This window comes from Puma concolor, chromosome C2 (genome assembly GCF_028749965.1).
Source record: "Puma concolor isolate L17-30 chromosome C2, mPumCon1.1.hap2, whole genome shotgun sequence".
In the NCBI taxonomy this organism is placed as follows: Eukaryota; Metazoa; Chordata; class Mammalia; order Carnivora; family Felidae; genus Puma; species Puma concolor.
Window position 1 is genome coordinate 59,417,138 of NC_141675.1, and position 22,331 is coordinate 59,439,468.

Below are 22,331 nucleotides of genomic sequence, written 5' to 3' on the forward strand. Positions count from 1 at the left end.
ACTAGAAAGTGGTTGTCATAACACACTTATTGGAAAGGCATTACATGATGACAAGTACAGAAACAGAAAATTGGTTAGCTTAACATAAATTATAGAAGAAACTATAATAGAAAACCAAGTACAGAGAATAAATACTCACAAAGACATGCCACATTCTAAAGAAAAAAAAAACAAAATTGCTTCAGTATTGCTTCAATAACTTATTGTGGTTATTCATTTTAAGACAGCTTTTGATCACTTGTGAGGTATACACTGACATTTATATTTATACTAGTTTTCTACCTCTAAAACCATGCATTTGTTTCCAATACAGCAAATATTGTAATGATTCAAAATCAGAAGTGTATATACATATCAATACTGATCTTCAAATTAAATACATTAGTATGACTTTGTGCTTGGTCTTCTCACAAATATGTTTGGCCATCCAATTATCTCACAGGGAAATGCAAGATGCATAGGTTAAATATTGCTGTACATACAACCACCCCAAATTCAATGACCTAACATATAAATTACTTATTTTCATGCCTTTGTGGATTTTCAGAGTTTGTTGATACAGGCTATGCTCTGCTTAAAACTGTCAGCCCGGTTACGCTTAGCTAGGATAGGTCTACTTTAGGTGAATTCATCTTGGGGTCTAGGTTGTGGAGGTAACAGCTCCAGGTGTGCTGGTTAATTTTAGGTAAACCTGACTGGGCCACAGGGTACCCAGGTATTTGGTCAATATTATTATGGGTGTGTCTGTGAGGGTGTTTTCAGATAAGATCAATATTTGAATTGACTAGCTAAAGCAAATTGTCTTCCCTAATGTGAATAATTTTCATCCAATCAGCCGGAGGTCTGAACAAAAATATCACTGGTAGATCAGCAGAAACTCCTCTTCCTGACTACCTTGAGCTGAGTCTTAGCTCTTTTCCTGTCTTTGTATTCTAACTGAAACATTGTCTCTTCTTGAATCTCAGGGCTGCAGGCTTCCTGATTGTAGATCTCAGGATTTCTCAGCCTTTATAATCATATGAGCCTATATAAATATCTATATCTATATCTATATCTATCTATCTATATATATATATCATATATATATATAGGGTATTATATAGGATATTATATAGGGTATATAGGATATATATATATATATATATAGGATATACAGGATATATATATAGAGAATATATAGGGTATATATCCTATATATAATATAGGATATATATAGGATATATATATATATATATATATATATATATATATATATAGAATATATAGAGAGAATATAGGATATATAGAATATATAGAGAGAATATAGGATATATAGAATATATATCAATATATTCTATATATAGAATATATATCAATATATTCTATATATAGAATATATATCAATATATTCTATATATAGAATATATATATCTATATATATTCTATATATCCATCCCCCTATTGGTTGTGTTTCTCTGTAGAGCCCTTATTAATATACCTGGGAAATCTCTTATCAAGAAAACATAAATTTTCTTAAGGTCTCACCTCAGAACTGGCTCACTGCTACTTTCATCTGGATTCTATTAGCCAGAACAATCATATGTCTAAGCCTGAAGTCAGAGGGGAGAAAAGGACACCATGTTCATTATGTGGTCACGGCAAGGTATTTAGCACCCTCGGCAGATTCTAGGCCAAGGGTGGCTGATGGCTCACCAAGACAGAAGAAATGACCTGGAGACAACAATCAAGACATAGATTTATTAGGGGAACTTCTGTACAGTCAGTCCAGGAGCAGCAGACTGGACAAAGCATCCACTGCTGGGGTCTACATGCAGCAAGCTTTTATAGTGTAGCAACTAGCCTAGCAACTATCTGTAATGTGTTCGCTCCTTGCATGACAAGTGTTCTAAGGAGATCAAGGCCTGCCATTTGGACATTCTTTATTACAAAGGACATGCTCTGGGTTGGCAACCCTGGAGTCTCTGACCTTGAATGCTGAACAACATGTTACTCTACATATCCTGCTTGATTGGAATATAAAGGGAGGATGAGATCTGTATATTCTCAAGATAGTGATTAACACGGCATTCAGGGTTTGACTGCACAAACTGGCCACGCACCACATATCATACACAAGGGTAAAGATTTGGGGCCATTTATTCATTATACTTCGGTAGAAGTAACATGAGAATCCTCATGAGCTTTGATTTAATATCTTTTTGTTAGTTACTTTGCTAATGAAGATAATAAAACTGATCACCTGTGGAGTACATTTTCTTTACATAAAATTTAAGGATCAGACATACAATTTAGGAAATTACATTGTAAATGTCATTTCTCTCCAGGATTAGAAGACATTCTAAAAATTGCTCTGATAAAGATATAACTGTAAAATTAAGAGATATTAGCTGCTTTAGAGAATTAGAATCCCTTACATTTGGTTTTGGTTTTAGTAGATATAGTCATTAGACCTGGAGAATTAAATTTTGCACTAACGTTCACTCACTCCAAAACCCTCAAATATGCATGAAGGAAAAGCTCCAATATGAAAGGTAAAGAAAATGAGAGAGAGAGAGAAAGCGGGAGAGAGAGAGAGACATTGAAAAGGCAGATTTTTTAAAAATTATAGCTTATATTCTTAAAGAGAGCAAATATACTGCATGTGGAAACAAAGATCATAATATTACATACAATAAATCACAATAAAAATAAAGGAACAAAAAAGAATAAGAAAGAGATCCTAGGAGTTAAAATATCATGGAGAAATATATAAAATTCAGTATAAGACTAGGAAGATAATTTGAGCAAAATTTCTGAAAATCCAGAAAGGAGAACAACCAAAAAGAGATGAAAAGTAGAAAGTGAGAAAAATTAAACCATTGATTCAAAATGTCCGATATCCAATATCCAGCTACTAAGATTTGCAGAAGGCAGGAACATAGAAAACAGAAAGGAAGTTACTCTTTAATGAATTATACAAAAACACTGCCTCTCCTCTCTCCCAAATCCCCAAAACAAATGAATGTGAAATATATATATCTATATATATATATATCTATATATATATATATCTATATATATATATATCTATATATATATATATAGATATAGATATATATATATAGAGGAGAGAGAGCGTTGAGTGGGGAAGAGGGGCAGAGGGGGAGAGAGAGAGAGTCTTAAGAGGTTCCACACTCAGCATGTAACCTCATGTGGGGCTTGATCCCAGGACCCTGATGCTCAGGGTCTGGTTGAGTCTGATGCTCAAGCAACTGAGCCACCCAGGAGGCCCAATAAGGGAATTTTATCAAACTGTGAAAATAATAACCTCTTATGATATTAAAATGTTTCACAATGTAGAAAATAAAAGAAAAATATTTTGAATAATTTTTATTAAAATAAACCCACATACACCTAACCATGATAAAAAAAAAAAAAAAGAAAACATTGATTTGCAGTTGGTGTAATTATTATGAGTTAATTGGGCTGAAGTTTGTGTGGAAGAAGAGAATGTTAAAAGGCTCTGAGATGAATGGAAGAAAGTATTATAGTATACTTTTAAAAATGACCATGTTAATGTGGTAAAGATAGTAAAGGTAGATAACTGATGTGAAAAAAATTTGGAAAAGTAGGCAGAGATTGGAAAAGGCAAAGTCTTCTGAGCTTGGTGAGGAGGTTGTCATTAAGTACAGTAGGATAGCATTGGACACTTCTGAGCACTGGGAGGAAATGGTCATATGTGTTAATTATGAAATAAATGTGTTTGATTATGATGATTTCCTCAATTTGCACTCTTAGAAAATATTTTTGGTATCTAATTACGGGTCACTGAGAAATGTATATTTGCTCATGAATCTGATAATGAATCATGAGATTTATGTTACATGTAGATAGAACAGGTGATAATCTACATCGTATAATTTCACAGACAAATAGAAACTGCTAAACTAAAATACATGACTTCATTTATTTATCTATACCTATAATGTATGTAGCGGGACATGCATATTAATGATATCTTCTTATTCCTCCAATCCCTCCACCCCAATATGACTTAGAAGAGACAATACATTGTTTTCAGTTTACACGAAAGGGCAAAAGAGTATAAAAAGGTTTTAGACTGTTTTATCATGGTCACTTTTGAAAATTAGTTTCTCAAACCCTTCATTTAAAGCTCTGTTTCTTGTTTACTTTTCCAGGCTTATCCTCTGCCCTTTTGTCCCTTATACAACAAGGTCTCTAGCTATGGAGATTCTGTTTTTGTTTTTTTGTTTTTTCTCTTTCACTACAATTTGCATGCCAATTACTCTTTTTATATGGTGAGTTGTGGGGTCAGAAATGAAACATTTTTATTCTATGATTATTTTAGAAATACATGCATATTTTTTGTCAGATACTATGCAGTACACCAGGAACAAAAAGATATTAAGGTACAGTTTTGTCTTGGGGAGCCTGGGTTGCTCAGTTAAGCAACAGACTCTTGATATCACCTCAGGTCATGATCCACAGTTCATGGGTTCGAGCCCTGTGTCGGGCTCTGCACTGACAGTGCAGAGCCTGTTTGGGATTCTCTCTTCCATCTCTCTGCTCCTACCCTTCTCACACACACACTCTCTCTCTCTCTCTCAAAATAAATAAATTAAAAAAAATTTAAAACATTAAAAAATATGATAGAGTTTTGTCTTGATTCTAACAGTACTGGTCAATAGCACATGATATGTATTTCTTGACTATTTCTTACTATGCACCAAATAAATACTTTTTGAATAAATTTTAATCTGTTTTCTCTTTAACATTTAAAGTTTAATTTTAAGTAGATAGAACTTTATTCCCAGACAAAAATGCATTAGCTATCTCTTTCTTATCAGAAGATATCTCTCTATTAGAAACCACCTTTCTCCCTAGTGTCATACCAACAGCTAAGTTACAATACATGGCAAAAAAGACTTTGCAGATGTAATAAAGGTTACTAATCAGTTGACTTTAAGATAGAAAGATTATTTTAGATTATCTAGTAGGCACAGTACAATCACATGAGCCCTTAAAAGCAGAAGAGGAGGGGCGCCTGGGTGGCGCAGTCGGTTAAGCGTCCGACTTCAGCCAGGTCACGATCTCGCGGTCCGTGAGTTCGAGCCCCGCGTCAGGCTCTGGGCTGGTGGCTCAGAGCCTGGAGCCTGTTTCCGATTCTGTGTCTCCCTCTCTCTCTGCCCCTCCCCCATTCATGCTCTGTCTCTCTCTGTCCCAAAAATAAAAATAAAAAAAAAATAAAAAAAAAAAAAAAACGTTGAAAAAAAAAAAAAAGCAGAAGAGGAAGTTAGAGTGATGCTGATAAAAGATAAATCAGAGATTTGAAGCACAGAAGGACTCCATCTGCTATTGCTGGCTTGAGTATGGAGGAGACTATGTGGAAAGCATGAGGAAATGAATTCTGCCAATAACTAGTCATCTTGGAAAAGGACCCGAAGCACTAGATTGAATTGCAGACCTGCTGACACTCTAATTTCAACCTTGTAATACACTGAGCTATGTATCTACCTATGCTATGCCTGACTTTTGACCTGCTAACACTGTGAGATAATAAATGAGTGTAGTTGTAAGCTGCTACATTTGTAATGTGTTATGCAGTAATAGAAATCTAACAGGGTGTCCAAAGCAATGTCCATTACTATTGTGGTTTAGTTACTGAGACAACACTGCAATGTTTCTATTTTTCAATATTTCCATTTATAATTTAAGTTTTAGTTAGTTAACATAAAGTATAATGTTAGTTTCAGGAATATAATTTAGTGATTCATCACTTACAATACCTAGCACTCATCACAAGTGCCCTCTTTGGGGAGTGCCTGGGTGGTACAGTTGGTTAAGTGACCGACTTTGGCTCAGGTCATGATCTCACAGTTCGTGAGTTCGAGCCCCGCATTGGGTTCTGTGCTGACAGCTCAGATCCTGGAGCCTGCTTTGGATTCTGTGTCTCCCTCTCTCTCTGCCCCTCCCCAACTTGCGCTCTGTCTCTCTCTCAAAATAAATACACATTAAACTGTTTTTTTTTAAAAGAAAGGGTCAGACTTTATGACCCTTAAAAAACAAACAAAAAAAAAAAAAAAAAAACAAGTGTCCTCCTTAATACTCTTCACCCATTCATCCCATCCCCTATCCACCTTCCTCCATAAATCCTCAGTTTGTTCTCTATGATTAAGAGTCTCTTATGGCTTGCTTCCCCCTCTTCTTTTTTTTCCTTTCCCCTATGTCCATCTGTTTTGTTTCTTAAATTCCACTTATGAATGAAATAAGCTGGTATTTGTCTTTCTCTGACTGACTTATTTCACTTATCATAATATATTCTAGTTCCACACACCTCATTGCAAATGGCAAGATTTCATTCTTTTTGATGGCTGAGTAATATTCCATTGTATATTTGTACAACTTCTTTATCCATTCATTAGTCAATGGACATTTGGGTTCATTTCATAATTTGACTATTGTTGATAACACTGCTGTAAACATTGGGATGCATGTACTCCTTCAAATCAGCATTTTTGTATCCTTTGGATAAATACCTAGTAGTGCAATTGATGGGTCATAGGGTAGTTCTGTCTTTACCATTTTGAGGAACCTCCATACTGTTTTCCAGAGTGGCTGCACCAGTCTGAATTCCCACCAGAACTGCAAAAGGGTTCCCCTTTCTTCACACCCTCACCAACATCTTTTGTTTCTTGTGTTGTTGATTTTAGCCATTCTGACAAGTGTGAAGTGATATCTCATTGTAGTTTTGATTTGAATTTCCCTGATGATGAGTGATGTTGAGCATCTTTTCATGTGTCTGTTAGCCATCTGAATGTCTTCTTCAGAAAAATATCTATTCATGACTTCTGCCCATTTTTAACTAGATCATTTGTTTTTTGAGTGTTTAGTTTGATAAGTTATTCATAGATTTTAAGAGATTTGATCACAGAGAAAAATGATAAATTTAATTAATTAAATTTAATTGTATGTTTAATTTAAGGAATTGTAATGATGACACTGTATTTACTATTAGTGAAAACATAATTAATGTAAGGGCAGTACACAAATTTGCATCAGTTTCCAAAGAGGCTTTGTGTTCTAATGGAAAAAAACACTGAAAGAGCAACCAAAATATCTGACTTCCAAGTCCAATACTAGCCAAGTGGCAATGAGCGAAGCTTTTGTTTCGTCTGCAGTTGATCTTTCTTGTATTTCAAATGGGTGTCATACTAGCTCTCTTCTCCTCTCACAGGAATGTGAAATTCTAATGAGATAATATATATAAACGTACTTTATAAAGTATAAAACATAACGCAAATGTGACAAAATTATTACTAGATTGCTACTAAGTGAAATACTAATATTTCTCAGTTAATTCTGAATAGTTTCCATAATTCCAGAGTAATTAGGTTTCAGAGGTGGTGTAGCTTCCTCAAAAAGGTAAATAGATTGATGGATGGGTAGGTGGATAGGTAGTTAAAAGTATATGTATTCAGATTTTTCTTAAAAATATTATTTTCTAAGGAAATTTCAAAATGTATTTAGAAAACTCCTCTTTCTGAATAAATGATTTTAGAGCATTAATATCATTGCAAATGTCTCAACTCACTAAATACCACTGTGTAATTTATATACTTTTTTTTAAAGCAAAGTTGCTCAAGCAGCAAATTCAAAGTGGCAGGACTCTTTATATCATATATGCAGCATTATTAATTTTGCAGCATCTCCAGCAGATGCTAAAAATAGCATGCCGTTAAATTACAAATGTACACAGAGTTCTCTAAGGTCTGGGTATTCACAAGTAAAGATGAAGGCATTAAAAAGCTCATTAATATAAATAATAGTGTGAGCAAAACAGATATTGCCTTAAGCAGTACAATTACTAGTCAATAACTCCTTATCAGTTTTCCATTATAATCTCTTTATTGTACTACTTCACTTCTTATCCTTTGATCTAGTAATTCTGTTTCTATACCTTTAGGCCCTTTTGTTATTTTCTGGCAAGAAAACTGATCTAGTAAAGATTCGAAACAATCAATCTACATTTAAGAGTTTTCCCTAAATCTTTATTAATACTGAATTTAAAAAGTTTAAGGTTTCTTTTTCTTTTTCAGTGGTTATCAAGATATGACTATGATGTGCGTTGGTACTCTTTTCTATATTCTGATTGGACTTGTTAAACTTTTATCTGTGGGTTCATAGTTTTCATCTAATTAGGATAGTCATTGGCCATTATTTCTTTAAATAATTTTTCTTCCCTCTTCTGGCCATATGCTCTTTGTGTTTCATTCTATTACCATGCCTTCAAGCACACTGATCTTTTCTTTCACAGTATCTAATCTTAATACCATCTAGGGTACGATTTATTTGAAATATTGCTTTACACCCAAAAGTGCTTGGTCTTATTTATTTATTTTTTTTTTACAAATTTTCATCCCATTGCTATCTTCTAGTCCATTCCTCATAATAGTAATATTGTTTATATTCTTGCATATTTGGGGCATACACATTTATAGCTATTTTACGATACTTATCTGGTAATTCCCTTATCCCTAATCATTTTTGCATCTCTTTCATTTGATTCATTTTTTCTGCTGCCATGAAAAGCCACATTTTTTTCATGCTTTTTTGCATACCTAGTAATTTTGTATTGGATCCTGGACCTTATGAATTTTACATTGTTGGGTGATTCATTTTGTCTTATTTCATTCAAGAGGTTTGGACTTTTCTGGGGCATACAGTTACTTGCAGTCAATTTGATCTTTTTGGGACAGCTATTAAACATGATGAAGGTGGTTTCAAAGAAGTCTTTAGTCTACAGCTGAGTTGGCTCAACTTCTGAAGTGATACTATCACCATATGTGAACTATCCCTGAGGCCCCATAAATTTAAATGTATTTCTGCTTTGATATTTTTTCAAATCTAGGATTTGTTTAGATTGCTCGTACTCTAACCACCTCATGGAATTTCACTCCTTCCGCTTACAGACCACTAATAAGGTAAATATTCTAAGAGACCCCTCTTTAGTTCTCTGAAGCTCTCTCTATCTCTCTCTATGCTCTTGACTCCTCTCCAGGATTCTTTCCAGCACAGTTGAGCTTTATCTCCTTTGACTCTGATGTCTGGCTGTTCATCTCAATGAGATTGCTTGTTTGTTTGTTTGTTTTGGTTTCTCTTTTCCTGGATTACAACCTGGAAACTGCCTTCAGAAAATAACCTATGTTAATCATAAGGTTGATTTATTTGTTTCCTTTCTCTCAGGGATCACAGTCCTGTTCTGGTTGTTGTCTAATGTCTGAAACCTGTAGATATATAGATGATAGATGATAGATAGATAGATAGATAGATAGATAGATAGATAGATAGATACAAGCAGGGTCATTCTCATAGCACTGCATTGACAGAAGTGAAAATGCCCTTGAAGCTATGGAAAAAAAAAAAAATGTCCTATTTCTTTTCACTGAAAGAGTCCAGAAATAATGACATATCATGAACATAAGGATATCCAGTACCTAGATCTTTGTTTTAAAATATTATTAATCACCAAAATGAGCCAGTACTCCTTAGAGCATATTTTAAATATGGAAGAGAGAAAGTAGAAAAGATGAGCCTGGAAATTCTTGTTACCTGAGAAAGTAAAAAATGCTAAAAAATTGATGGAAATATGTCAAATTCGTATAGGTGCCTGAACAGGTCATATGGACATTTGGCAAATACTTTAGGAGTTCAAACGAAACACAGATAAGCCAATGTTTTAGGAGTAAGGGTCTTTCTGAAAACAAAGAGATACATTATTGGAATAATAAAATAAATATAGATTCATCCTAACAAAAACCAAAACAAAACCTTTATAGGATAAAAAAGATCCACCAACAATTTAACTGTCATGTAGAAAAATTGAACACTCAGTGAAGATAACAAAATCAAGATTCCCTACAACTTTTCATCTATAATGTTTTGCACATAATTCAATATTTGTTTTAATGTGCATTCACTTTTGAGAGAGAGAGGAGAGAGAGAGAAAGAGAATGCATGGAAGCGAGGGAGGAGAGAGAGAGGAGGACACAGGATCCAAAGCGGCTCTGTGCTGACAGCAGAAGTCCAATGCGGGACTTGAACTCATGAACCATGAGACCATGACTTGAGAGGAAGTTGGAAGTTTAACTGATTGAGCCACCTTAGGTGCCCCAATAATTAAATCTTAATAGACATGTGAAGAAGCAGGGAAGTGTGATCCATAATCAAAAGAGACAATAAGTGAATAGAAAAAAAAAAATACTCAGATGGTGGATTTGTTGGAATTAGCAGACTAAGACTTCAAGATAACTACTAGAAATATGTTAAATAATTTACAGTAAATGATGAATAGAATGGTAAATAGGGAATTTCAGGAGAGATATGAAATCTCTTTAAAATGCACCCAGGGTCACCTAGGTGGCTTAGTTAGTTAAGCATCCGACTTCAGCTCAGGTCATGATCTCACAGTCTGTAGGTTCAAGCCCCACGTCAGGCTCTGTGCTGACAGCTCAGAGCCTGGAGCCTGATTTAGATTCTGTGGCTCCCTCTCTCTCTGCCCCTCCTCTGCTTGTGCTCTCTCTCTCTCTCTCTCTCTCTCAAAAAATAAACATTTAAAAAAAATTTAAATGCAGCCAAAGAAAATCTCAGAACTAAAAAGATTCAATATGTAATTTATTTTTTATTATATTGTTTAATTTTTAGTTATATTTACTTTTTTGTTTATTTATTTTAGAGAGAGGGAGGGAGAGAGAGGATGTGCTTGCAGCTTAGGATAAGAGGGAGAGAGACTCTTAAGCAGGTTCCATGCTCAGCATATAGCCTGATGCAGGGCTCAATCTCACAATCCTGGGATCATGACCTGAACTGAAATCAAGAGTTGGATGCTCAAACAACTGAGCCACCCAGGCACCCCAAAATAAAATTATTGAATGGGACTGATGGCAGATAGAACACTGCGGAGAAAAGAATCAGTATACTTGGAGACCAGTAAAGAGAAACTAAACTGAAGCACGAATTATCTTATCTAATCTGAAGCACAGATAGAAAGAAAAGATTGAAAGAAATAAACAGAACCACAATGACCTAGGGGATAATAAGAAGCCATCTATAACGTGTGTAATTGGTGTCCTAGAAGGCAGAGGAAAAGTGATTATATATATATATATATATATATATATAAGCACTGCCCTCAAAAAACTCTTTAAAGTATCAACCCACACAGCCAAGAAGAAAGGAAACCCAGAGGTAGATAAACATAGTGAAAACCACTCAGGGTCACAAATAACCAAACTACTTAGTCTAAGATATAAAGAAAACATCTTGAAAGCAACCAGTAAAAAAAAAAAAAAAAAAGAAAAAAGAGAGTAAAAAAGGAAAGAAAAAGAGAGAGAGTGATATATACCATGGAGAAACAATAAGCAGGATAACTAATCTATCAGGAGTAACGGAGGACATAAGGCAATAAAATGACATCTTAAAAGGCTTTAAAAAACAAACTTACTTAGAATTTTAAGGATAATGAATGTATACTTCAAAAAGGAAGGCAAAATAAAGACACGTTCAGATGAACAAAACTCAAGAGAATGGGCATTACTGCAAGAGCCACCATAGGAAGTGAATCAGGCTGAAGAAAATTGAGTGGGAATAATTCTTACATTATATGTGGAGATGTATGATATTAATTCAAGGTAGATGAAAAGTTAAGGAAGCATATTTTACTTCCTAAAATAACCACCATGAAGCTAATTGAAGGAGTTAATAATAACATTCCATATAGAAGATAACATGGAATACTGAAAACAGTGATTTCAAAAGAAAGCTGCAGGGGGATGGAAACGAGGATTCCCAGCTCAGTGCTTTGCTTTTTTAAGGTGAACTGAACTCTGCTGACCCTGCAGCAGAAAATTACTAAAGAAATAGATGGCTTTTTACAAAAACTGAGGGAGAAGATGAAAATTGGAATGCTAGGCAGGTAGGACTTTGAGAGGAGCAACTGGGAAATGATGTGTTGAGAATATGACTATGTTTTTCAAGAAAATGGCTTGGTAGCATACAAAGATGGGAAACTCTGTGTAAACAGAATATTCAAGGTCAGCTGGGTGAGGCATTCAACTACTGTGTGAGCTACGTTGCAGAAACTAAACTTCCAAAGAGGGGGTACTTTCATTGGAATTCTAAATGAGATGTTAAATGTGTCCTCCTTTGGAGACAGTAACTTGGGATGTTGAATGTCACTGAAAGATCTTTCTTTGAATTGGATGTGGTAGGGCTTCCCAAAGGCATTATTCAACTCTAGCTTCTCAGGGATCAGGTAAGAGCCTGAAAATTAATAAGAAATAGAGCTGCACTTTATTTCTCTGAAAATCTTTTAACAGAGGTGTCCACCCAGGCCCTCATACAGACTTTGACTTAAGGTGTGGGAGCAGCAGTTGTGGGGACCCTCATTCCCCTCTTTCACATTTGGCAAGTTCTTTGTGAAACTGGAAGTAACCTTGAGGTCCCAGTCTAGAACATCGTGAAAGAGAGTTTTCCAACAAAAAGGTTTACGGGTCACTTTTCAGTAGATGGAAATATTGGGACCCACAAACCTTCCACCGGTTGGTTCTGGGGGTGGGTTCAGTCCACAGGTGGTCTCTACTAAAGGCTCACCTACCTGAATATTCAGCCTAGGGGAACCCTGTGGTCTGCATCCCAGCCCCAACCAGGTGCTTTCAACACAGATAGCCCTGGTTTCTTCCAAACCTTCAGGCCACTCAGCCTTGTCTCGCTCAGGATTGGGCTGGGAGAAAATAAGAAGAAATGCCAATTTGTGGAGTTTTCCCCCCCTCACACACTTCAATTTATCTCCTACAGGATGGATGTATCCCAGTGATTCCCAGGACACAGCATCCAGTGGCTCTTTTCCTCATTAAATTTTGCAAATGACATTGAACTGACCATTCAAAATGAAAAATAACAAAGTGATTTCATTGTTTCCTAAAAAAAAAAAAAAAAAATAGAAGTCATTAGGAACAACGGGACAAAGAATGAACAATGAAAATGATAATGAAAAATAGAAGACAAATAGAGAGAACACAAATAGATCAACAATTATGTCAAATAAATGTGGACTAAATGCTCCAAGTAAGAGTCAGAGATTGATGGGGTGCCTGGGTGGCTCGGTTGGTTAAGCATCCGACTTTGGCTCAGGTAATGATCTCACAGTCTGTGGGTTCGAGCCCCACGTCGGTCTATGTGCTGACAGCTCAGAGCCTGGAGCCTGCTTTGGATTCTGTGCCTACCTCTCTCTGCCCCTCCCCCACTCTTGCTCTCTCTCTCTCTCTCTCTCTCTCTCTCTCTCTGTCTCCATCAAAAATAAATAAACATTAAAAAATTAAAAAAAAAGAGTCTGAGATTGTCAAACTAGATAAATAAGCAAGACTCATCTATATGCAAGTTATAAGAGATGAATTTTAGGGAGCCTGGGTAGCTCAGTCAGGTTGAGCATCAGAGTCTTGATTTTGGGTCAGGTCATAAACCTAGGGTCATGGGATTAAGCCCCACATCAGGCTCAGCATTGAGCATGGACCCTGCTTAGTATTTTCTCCCTCCCTCCCTCCCTCCCTCCCTCCCTCCCTCCCTCTCTCTCTCTCTCTCTCTCCCTCCCTCCCTCCCTCTGTCCCTCTCCCCCTCTCTTCTGCTCATGCATGCTCTCTCTCTCAAAACAAAAAAAAAAAAAAAAAGAAAAGAGAGAGAGAGATGATTTTTCAACCTAGGAAAGTTGAAAGCAAAAACATGGAAAAGTACACTATGTGAAAACAGTATAGTAAAGCTGATATGACTATACTAATATCAGATAAAGACTTCTGGACATAGGGTATTACCAGATATAAGAAATATTCATAATGATAAAAAAGCCAATTTAACAAGAGGATCTAAAATATTAAACCTGTATTCACCTACTAACAGATCTCAACAAAGCACAAAGTAATAACTGTCAGAGCAAAAGGGAAAGCTAGAGAAATCCATCATTATTATTGGACATGCCGTATGTTCTTATTTACATATATTTCTAGAACCGAAAATACTGATCTTATCTGAGGAAAATCTCAATAATGGTTGGTTTTGTTGGGGGTTTGTCTGTAAAGAGCAAGATGTATTTTCTCAGTATGATAAAAAATACTTTTTTTCTTGATTGGGATGGGAGTTTTACAGAAGTACACATTTGCCAAACTCCTTTAGCTATCTACTTAAATCTTTGCACTTTATTGCTTTTAAATTCTATCTTAACAAAACCTCAAAGTACTGTCCAGTATTCTACATAATACCCTTTTGTCATTTACATTTAATATTGGATATTTATATGTATTATTTCCCTGTTAGAGTTCTGCTTATAACACTTTGCCCAATTTTGATAATTAATCAATATCAATTGAACAAATAAAAATGAACTGTAAATATTGAATCCAACATTTTATATATTTATTTTTATTTTTTATTTTTTTAAGCTTGGATTTTCACTTGCTTTATCTTTTTTTTTTCAATATATGAAGTTTATTGTCAAATTGGTTTCCATACAACACCCAGTGCTCATCCCAAAAGGTGCCCTCCTCAATACCCATCACCCACCCTCCCCTTCTCCCCACCCCCCATGAATCCTCAGTTTGTTCTCAGTTTTTCAGAGTCTCGTATGCTTTGGCTCCCTCCCACTCTAACCTCTTTTTTTTTTTTCCTTCCCCTCCCCCATGGGTTTCTGTTAAGTTTCTCAGGATCCACATAAGAGTGAAACCATATAGTATCTGTCTTTCTCTTGTATGGCTTATTTCATTTAGCATCACACTCTCCAGTTCCATCCACGTTGCTACAAAAGGCCATATTTCATTCTTTCTCATTGCCACGTAGTACTCCATTGTGTATATAAACCACAATTTCTTTATCCATTCATCAGTTGATGGACATTTAGGCTCTTTCCATAATTTGGCTATTGTTGAGAGTGCTGCTATAAACATTGGGGTACAAGTGCCCCTATGCATCAGTACTCCTGTATCCCTTGGGTTAATTCCTAGCAGTGCTATTGCTGGGTCATAGGGTGGGTCTATTTTTAATTTTTTGAGGAGCCTCCACACTGTTTTCCAGAGTGGCTGCACCAATTTACATTCCCACCAACAGTGCAAGAGGGTTCCCGTTTCTCCACATCCTCTCCAGCATCTATAGTCTCCTGATTTGTTCATTTTGGCCACTCTGACTGGCGTGAGGTGATATCTGAGTGTGGTTTTGATTTGTATTTCCCTGATGAGGAGTGACATTGGACATCTTTTCATGTGCCTGTTGGCCATCTGGATGTCTTCTTTAGAGAAGTGTCTATTCATGTTTTCTGCCCATTTCTTCACTGGGTTATTTGTTTTTCGGGTGTGGAGTTTGGTGAGCTCTTTATAGATTTTGGATACTAGCCCTTTGTCCTATATGTCATTTGCAAATATCTTTTCCCATTCCGTTGGTTGCCTTTTAGTTTTGTTGGTTGTTTCCTTTACTGTGCAGAAGCTTTTTGTCTTCATAAGGTCCCAGTAGTTCATTTTTGCTTTTAATTCCCTTGCCTTTGGTGAATCCAACATTTTAAATAGGATTAACTTTATTGTGTATTGTAGAGTAGGTGTTGGTAACAGTTAGTCAACATAGCCCCTAGCCTAAATTTGGCCCACTTCTTGTTTTGTATGATCCAAAGCTAAGATTAGTTGATGTATTGTACGTGGTAGGAAAAAAATCAAAAGAAGAAAATATTGTGTGACGAGTTAAAATTATATAAAATTCTACTTCAGAAAACATTAAGTTTTATTATAACACAGGAAAGTAAAAGGATGAGAAAAGATCTGTGGTTCCTCGATACCTCAGTTAGTTGAGTGTCCGACTCTAGGTTTCCGCTCAGGTCATGATCTCCTGGTTCATGAGTTCCAGCTCTGTGCTGAGGACACAGAGCCTGCGTGGGATTCTTTTTCTCTCTTCCTCTCTCTCTCTCTGCCTTTCTTCCTCTCTGTCTCTGTGTCAAAATAAATAAATAAACTTAAAAAAAAAAAGGATGAGAAAAGATCGATCATGCAAACACTTAGCATGATACGGCTGATAGGATTTTCCTGGTATCAAATAAAGGACGCTTTAGGTTGAGAGGTTTTGTCAGATACAAATAAGGAGAATTCAAAAAGGCAAAAGTTGAAGGAGTTGCAGGCGCTGCTGAGATAGAGCCCAGGAATCTGGACTGCAGTAAGCCTTCAGGCCCTCTGTAACAAAACCTGCTGTAGAGTAATGGCAATAACAAAATATTTCTTAATCATGAGCCATGCAAATAATCAGCTGTTTCACAAGATACAAAGTGGCAGATGGGGTCATGCAGCAGATTTAGTAAGAGTATAAGTGATTATGTAGGCTACAGGAGTGGATACAATTTGGAAGGATGGGAGATAAGGAGATAACTGGTTTCTGCCTACACAGTTTCAGCAGCTTTGCAAAGATGAGATTTATAAATACTTTATAAATTAAAGAAATTAACTACAGCATCACTAAACTGAAAGTACCACCTACACCACTTGCACAGTGTTCTATTAATAGTGAGTGAAGCATTAGCTGCCAAGGCCTTGGAATAAATTATTATGGAATTAGACCTCGCAGAGATGAGTTATTGCCTCTCATATGCACATTACTTGTAGCAAGAAAATACCATATTTGGAGTCAATCTCCTGTAGAGTCCAAAAGCTACACACAGTTACAATGACATAAGAGCTTAGACTTACAGCCTTATTAATGTTTTATAGAAATGAGGTGGAGAAGATAAAATGTATAACAATTTAAATGAAGATGAGATGGATCTTCAATACTTTTTGGTCCTTTTTTGGTCTCTCAGCTACTTCTAAGAGTACAAGCAGGCATTCCTTGTTTTAAGAAAAACTCGTTATTCTATGGCACTACTTATTAAGGGGAGAATAAATTCAGTATTAATTACATGAAAGATTATAGTTAGAAAAATGCTGAGGTCCACGTTTAATTAATTGTGGTCGATCCCTGCAATGTGAGTGAAAGGAGGTGTCAGAACAGGATCATCTGCCTATAATTAATATAATGGTTATCATTCTTCCTACAAATAAAAAACCTGTTGAGAATTTCTTGGTCAAAATGGGAAATGTATGACTAGGATGGAATATAAGGGTAATTCGCAGTTCAAGGGTCTCATGTGGCCAGGCCTTAGGAAAGAAACTGGAACCACCACATCATTGCTGTTAGGGCTTTCTCTCAATTATCATTCTGGGCTGTTTCCTTGTTCAGTCTTTCTACTGACCAACCTCTTGTAGCTGAAAATGGCTGCCGTTACCTCTCATTTAGAATTTTCCCTTGAAGAGGGGTGCCATAATAGAGATTAAATGTTTACATTCCTGGGGTGCCTAGGTGGCTCCGTAAGTTAAGTGGTTGACTCTTGATTTCAGCTCAGGTGATGATCTTGCAGTTCGTGGGATCGAGGCCAGTGTTTGGTTCTGAGCTGACAGCGCGGAGCCTACTTGGGATACTCTTGTCTCCCTCTCTCTCTGCCCCTCTCCCAGTCATGTGCTCTTTCTGTTTCTCTCTCAAAATAAATAAACATTAAAAAAAAAAAAATGTCCGGGCGCCTGGGTGGCGCAGTCGGTTAAGCGTCCGACTTCAGCCAGGTCACGATCTCGCGGTCCGTGAGTTCGAGCCCCGCATCAGGCTCTGGGCTGATGGCTCAGAGCCTGGAGCCTGTTTCACATTCTGTGTCTCCCTCTCTCTCTGCCCCTCCCCCGTTCATGCTCTGTCTCTCTCTGTCCCAAAAATAAATAAACGTTGAAAAAAAAAAAAATGTCTACATTCCTTGCTAAGGAACTCTTCAGCCCAGTTGGTGTCAATAGATCACCACTCCTAGTCTGACCACAGTGGATCCTGTGGTTCTATTACTGTGTTCAGAGAAAGAGATCTCATTGTTTTTGTTTTTTTGCTGTTTTTTTTTTTTTTTTTTAATTTTGTTTATTTTGAGAGAGATAGAGACACTGCAAGCAGGGGAGGGGCAAAGAAAGAGGGAGAATCCCAAGCAGGCTCCACCTGGTCAGTACAGAGCACAACAAGGGCCTCAAACTCATGAACTGTGAGGTCATGACCTGACTCTTACCCCACTGAGCCACCCAGGTGACCCATCTGTTCTTTTTTTCTTTATTATTCTTATTTTTTTAACATTATTTTTTTTTTACCTTTTCTTTTCTTTTCTTTTCTTTTCTTTTCTTTTCTTTTCTTTTCTTTTCTTTTCTTTTCTTTTCTTTTCTTTTCTTTTCTTTTCTTTTCTTTTCGTTATTGTTCTTAGTCTTCTAATCTGACCAGTACTCACTAGTCAAACCAGAGACTATAATAATAAGGCTGAGCTAATAATGTATCAGTTGTCTCAAAAACGGACTCATCCATAAAACAAAAATGGTTTGCTTGCCCTGGTTATGACTTTATAGAATTGATTAGTAGAAAAATGAAATTATGTATGTTAATAATATTTGCAAATTTTTTGACACCAATCATATAAATTTCTTCACTATATTTAAAGAATTTCTTTCTTTGTGGTTCTTTTTGGAAAGCTAAGCTCCCTGCACACACTATAGAAGTTAAAAATGCTAGATTCTCACATTCCAAGTCTCCCTAACACCTCAAGCATGAACATGTGACCTACATGGGCTACTCAGGGGCATTCATAAGGGACTGCATGTGGCGCATCATAGAATTGCCATGAGTAAGATATTGTGTTGGGCCATGGCAACAACACTGACCAGATCTGATGACCCTACTTAATACCTTGACCCTGTGTTTCCTTTAGTTTCAAAGCCTGGCTCTTCTAGCCTGCTAGTGCTTTTTCTATGCTTTTAATTAAAATAAATAAACTCAATAGATTTTCAATAAATTTATTTTCTATTTAGGTATAAAAGATCCAGATCTAGTTGAGTTGGTTTTTGTTGCTTGCAACTTAAAACTCTAATAAATAGTGAAAGTACTCATAAAATACAATTCCTTAATGTTGTATATTTGATTTACATTTGTAGCCCTCAATCCACCAATCTGGAAAGTTATTGAGAAAATAATAACAAGAAGATAAGCTTACCATGAGTCAATGCCCTTTAAAAATAGACATCTAAATGCATTTTTCAGATTTCATTGAAAGGGCATTAAGGACTTCTGCATTTAATAGTAAATAAATTTCACCTCAAAAACAACAAAAAAGTACTAGAAACAAATTTAGAGCTTTGGTTAATAATATGCACATTGAAGTTTTTGTGGGAATATACTGATTCTATAACTTTGCTTGAAATGCATCAAGAAATAAGATAGATGAGTCAATGGCCAGAGGGATGTGTATATGAATATGGATGAATAGATATGTGATAAAGCAAATATAATAAAATGTTGATTTCAGCCCTGACATAGTGTATACGTGAATTTTTACTCTGAAATTCTTTCTGCTTTTCTGTGTGTTTAAAATTATCATAATGAAATGTTGGAAAAAATAAACATCTAGTGATTTGACACCTCATAATATAAAAAATTCATTCTCAATATTTCTATGCATTTGAGAATCTAGAAAAATCTCTATTCCTACTACCTCCACAATGCTCTTTTACATTGCTTTAACCCCACTTACCTTTGAAGTTTCTAAGTTCAGTGTGTACCATAGTTGCTGTTTACAATGGGTCATCTTAGTTATTCCTTTCAAGTTTTTAATTCCACAATGAATAATTATGTCTTTCAGAAATCCACAAGAGCAAAATCTGAAAATATAAATTATCTGTTTCCTCAATACTCAGAGATATTTGGTGTACATTTCTCTAGAATTTGCTTTAATAAATGCCCTTTAAAAAGTTGGAGAGACTAAAGCAAATGTATGGGAAGTATGTATTATCTTTGTCATTTAATAGATCGGGCCAGAAACTCAGCTTCTTAAAATCCAAATTTATCATTTCCCACTTGCACCTTATCATGACAAATATTTGTTTTTATCCTTCATATTTCTCATTGACCTATTCCATGGGTATTTTATGTTCTACTGATTTTCTCAGCTACTACAATATTGTACATGTATTTCATAATACAATATTATTGGATTGTACTCTCTCAGTAGTTTGGGGACTGAGGTGTTTATCAAGTACTGCCTAATAGGCATCACCATGAATAGTGCCATAAAAATCATATAAAGGAAATAAAACTCATCTTAAGAAATATTAAACAGGTCATTTTGTTGAACGGTTAAGATAGGCAACATCTTTGAGCCTTAGTACTTAAACCTGAACAGCTTTAAAAGAAGTAACATAACATGCTAGTAGCACCTCATCCAGTATATGCCATATGCCCAGTCAGCATAAGAGATAATTTCTATTAGTATGTTACTTTTGATTTGTACACTGCCAGCATATTTACAGAGCAAACTGCAAAAATCATTTATACTCAAAAGAAGTTTCAACATTTTCCCTTGAATAATTTTTAACATTATCGGTATTTTTATTATGCCCTTTTTCATTGATAATGCAATCCTATCTTTAGCTAGACAGGTTCTGACACCACAAAGTCTGGATTTTTTGAGACTTGGTAAATGAGATTTTGTTATTTAAGAATCTAAGATAATGAACCTTACCTGGTGCTTTATAGTCTTTGGTAAGACATCATTCTTTTACCTCTATTCTGGACTAACAACTCTGGTACTCCATTTGTGTGCAGTGAGTCATTAGAGAAAGTAAAGACTTTCTTCCTAAAATTATATAATATTATTTTTTTCTTTTTGAATTAAAGGTTTCCCATTTGTCATGTAATAGCCATTACTAATCTGTTCAAATCATTTACAAAATTCTCACTTTCCATCATGCTTGCTACATTTTTTCAATCATAAAGAAGAACAGATGATATATTAATTTTGCTGTCTTCCTTATCTAATGGAATTTCTCTTCCAACCCACCTTATGTGAGTCAACTGACATGTGGCAAGTACCAGCCTCACAGATGGATCAGTAATGACAATCACACAATTGCTGCATTTTGCAACACAGGTGCTTGGATTGGCTTTGCCTGCTGGCCAGCAATTTACAGATTTTTGGCAGACCCCCACGGTTGTAAAAAGAAGCAAAGAGAGAGCACATACTCATTCAACTGGCACTCATCCTTCTCTGCAATGGGTCCTATGGTGAGCCAGACTCACTGCTATCATTGCTTCCTAGTCCCTGAATCACTGTCAGGTTCTTAACCCCTATCTGCAACTTGTAAGGAAACCATTTTGGTTTAGTTATAAATGTGTCAGTTTAGTATGGAAATAATGTGTTCCTTCATGCAATATTTACTACCAAAAAAAAAAAAAAAAAGTAGAAATTGAGACACTTTTTCTTCCGAATCCAAAATGAAATGTTTTTACAGCAAACATAAAAATACACTTAAAAAGAGATTGTCTTTTTTTTTTTTTAATTTTTTTTTTCAACGTTTATTTATTTTTGGGACAGAGAGAGACAGAGCATGAACGGGGGAGGGGCAGAGAGAGAGGGAGACACAGAATCGGAAACAGGCTCCGAGCCATCAGCCCAGAGCCTGACGCGGGGCTCGAACTCACGGACCGCGAGATCGTGACCTGGCTGAAGTCGGACGCTTAACCGACTGCGCCACCCAGGCGCCCCAAAAAGAGATTGTCTTTAAAAAAAAGGTCATATTTTTGCTATTAATTTTTCAAGTTTAACCTTTGATTTTCCAAATACTCCTTTGTCCTTCAAACTTGAAGATGTATCTGGAGAGAGTGATTGCTATTTATATGTATGTGGGTGAGTATGAAAATACTGCTCATGAGCCATTTTTCAGCATGAGTGCATATGAAAATTTGTCTTTAGTGAGAATTTGTGCACTTGGCTGGTTTCCAGGAATCTTAATATGAATTGGAGATAGACTCACCCTTGAGGAACTCATGGTAGAGTTGACGAGAATGTCAGTGTGACACCTTCCACTAAAAAGTATGAATAAAGGAAGTAGTACTGCTGGGGGAGAGGCAATTGTGCTTGAAAAGGGTCAAGGAAAACAATAGAAAGAAACTGACATGTGTACTTAAGGCTTACAGGATGTGTACTTCATTAGGAAAGTACACAGATGTAGTCAGTTTGAACAAAGGGAAATAGTTTGTTTTGGAAAACGGGATTTATTGTGTTTGTTGGGAATAACTAAAGATATGGTTGGAGAGATAGTCTTGGATCAGACATGAAGATCCAGTGATTTATCCTAAGAAGTATGGGGCTGATTTCAATATAGGCCATGTCCAGAACAGAACATTACACTAGTTAACTTGTTCCACTTCCTGAGCTT

The 22,331-nt window shown here is 35.9% G+C and overlaps 2 protein-coding genes across 2 annotated transcripts in view; one reads left to right on the forward strand and one right to left on the reverse strand.

Annotated features, from left to right (window-relative positions):
- LOC112849965 (uncharacterized) overlaps positions 1-22,331 on the forward strand; it is a 566,245-nt gene that overhangs the window by 444,875 nt on the left and 99,039 nt on the right. The window lies entirely within an intron of this gene.
- Positions 15,452-22,331, reverse strand: part of BCHE (butyrylcholinesterase) — a 90,982-nt gene continuing 84,102 nt past the window's right edge. The window contains exon 5 of the mRNA XM_025913949.2: positions 15,452-16,012. Coding sequence (XP_025769734.2) covers positions 15,918-16,012 — 95 coding nt within the window. The 3' untranslated portion in view covers positions 15,452-15,917. The remainder of the gene's footprint in view (positions 16,013-22,331) is intronic.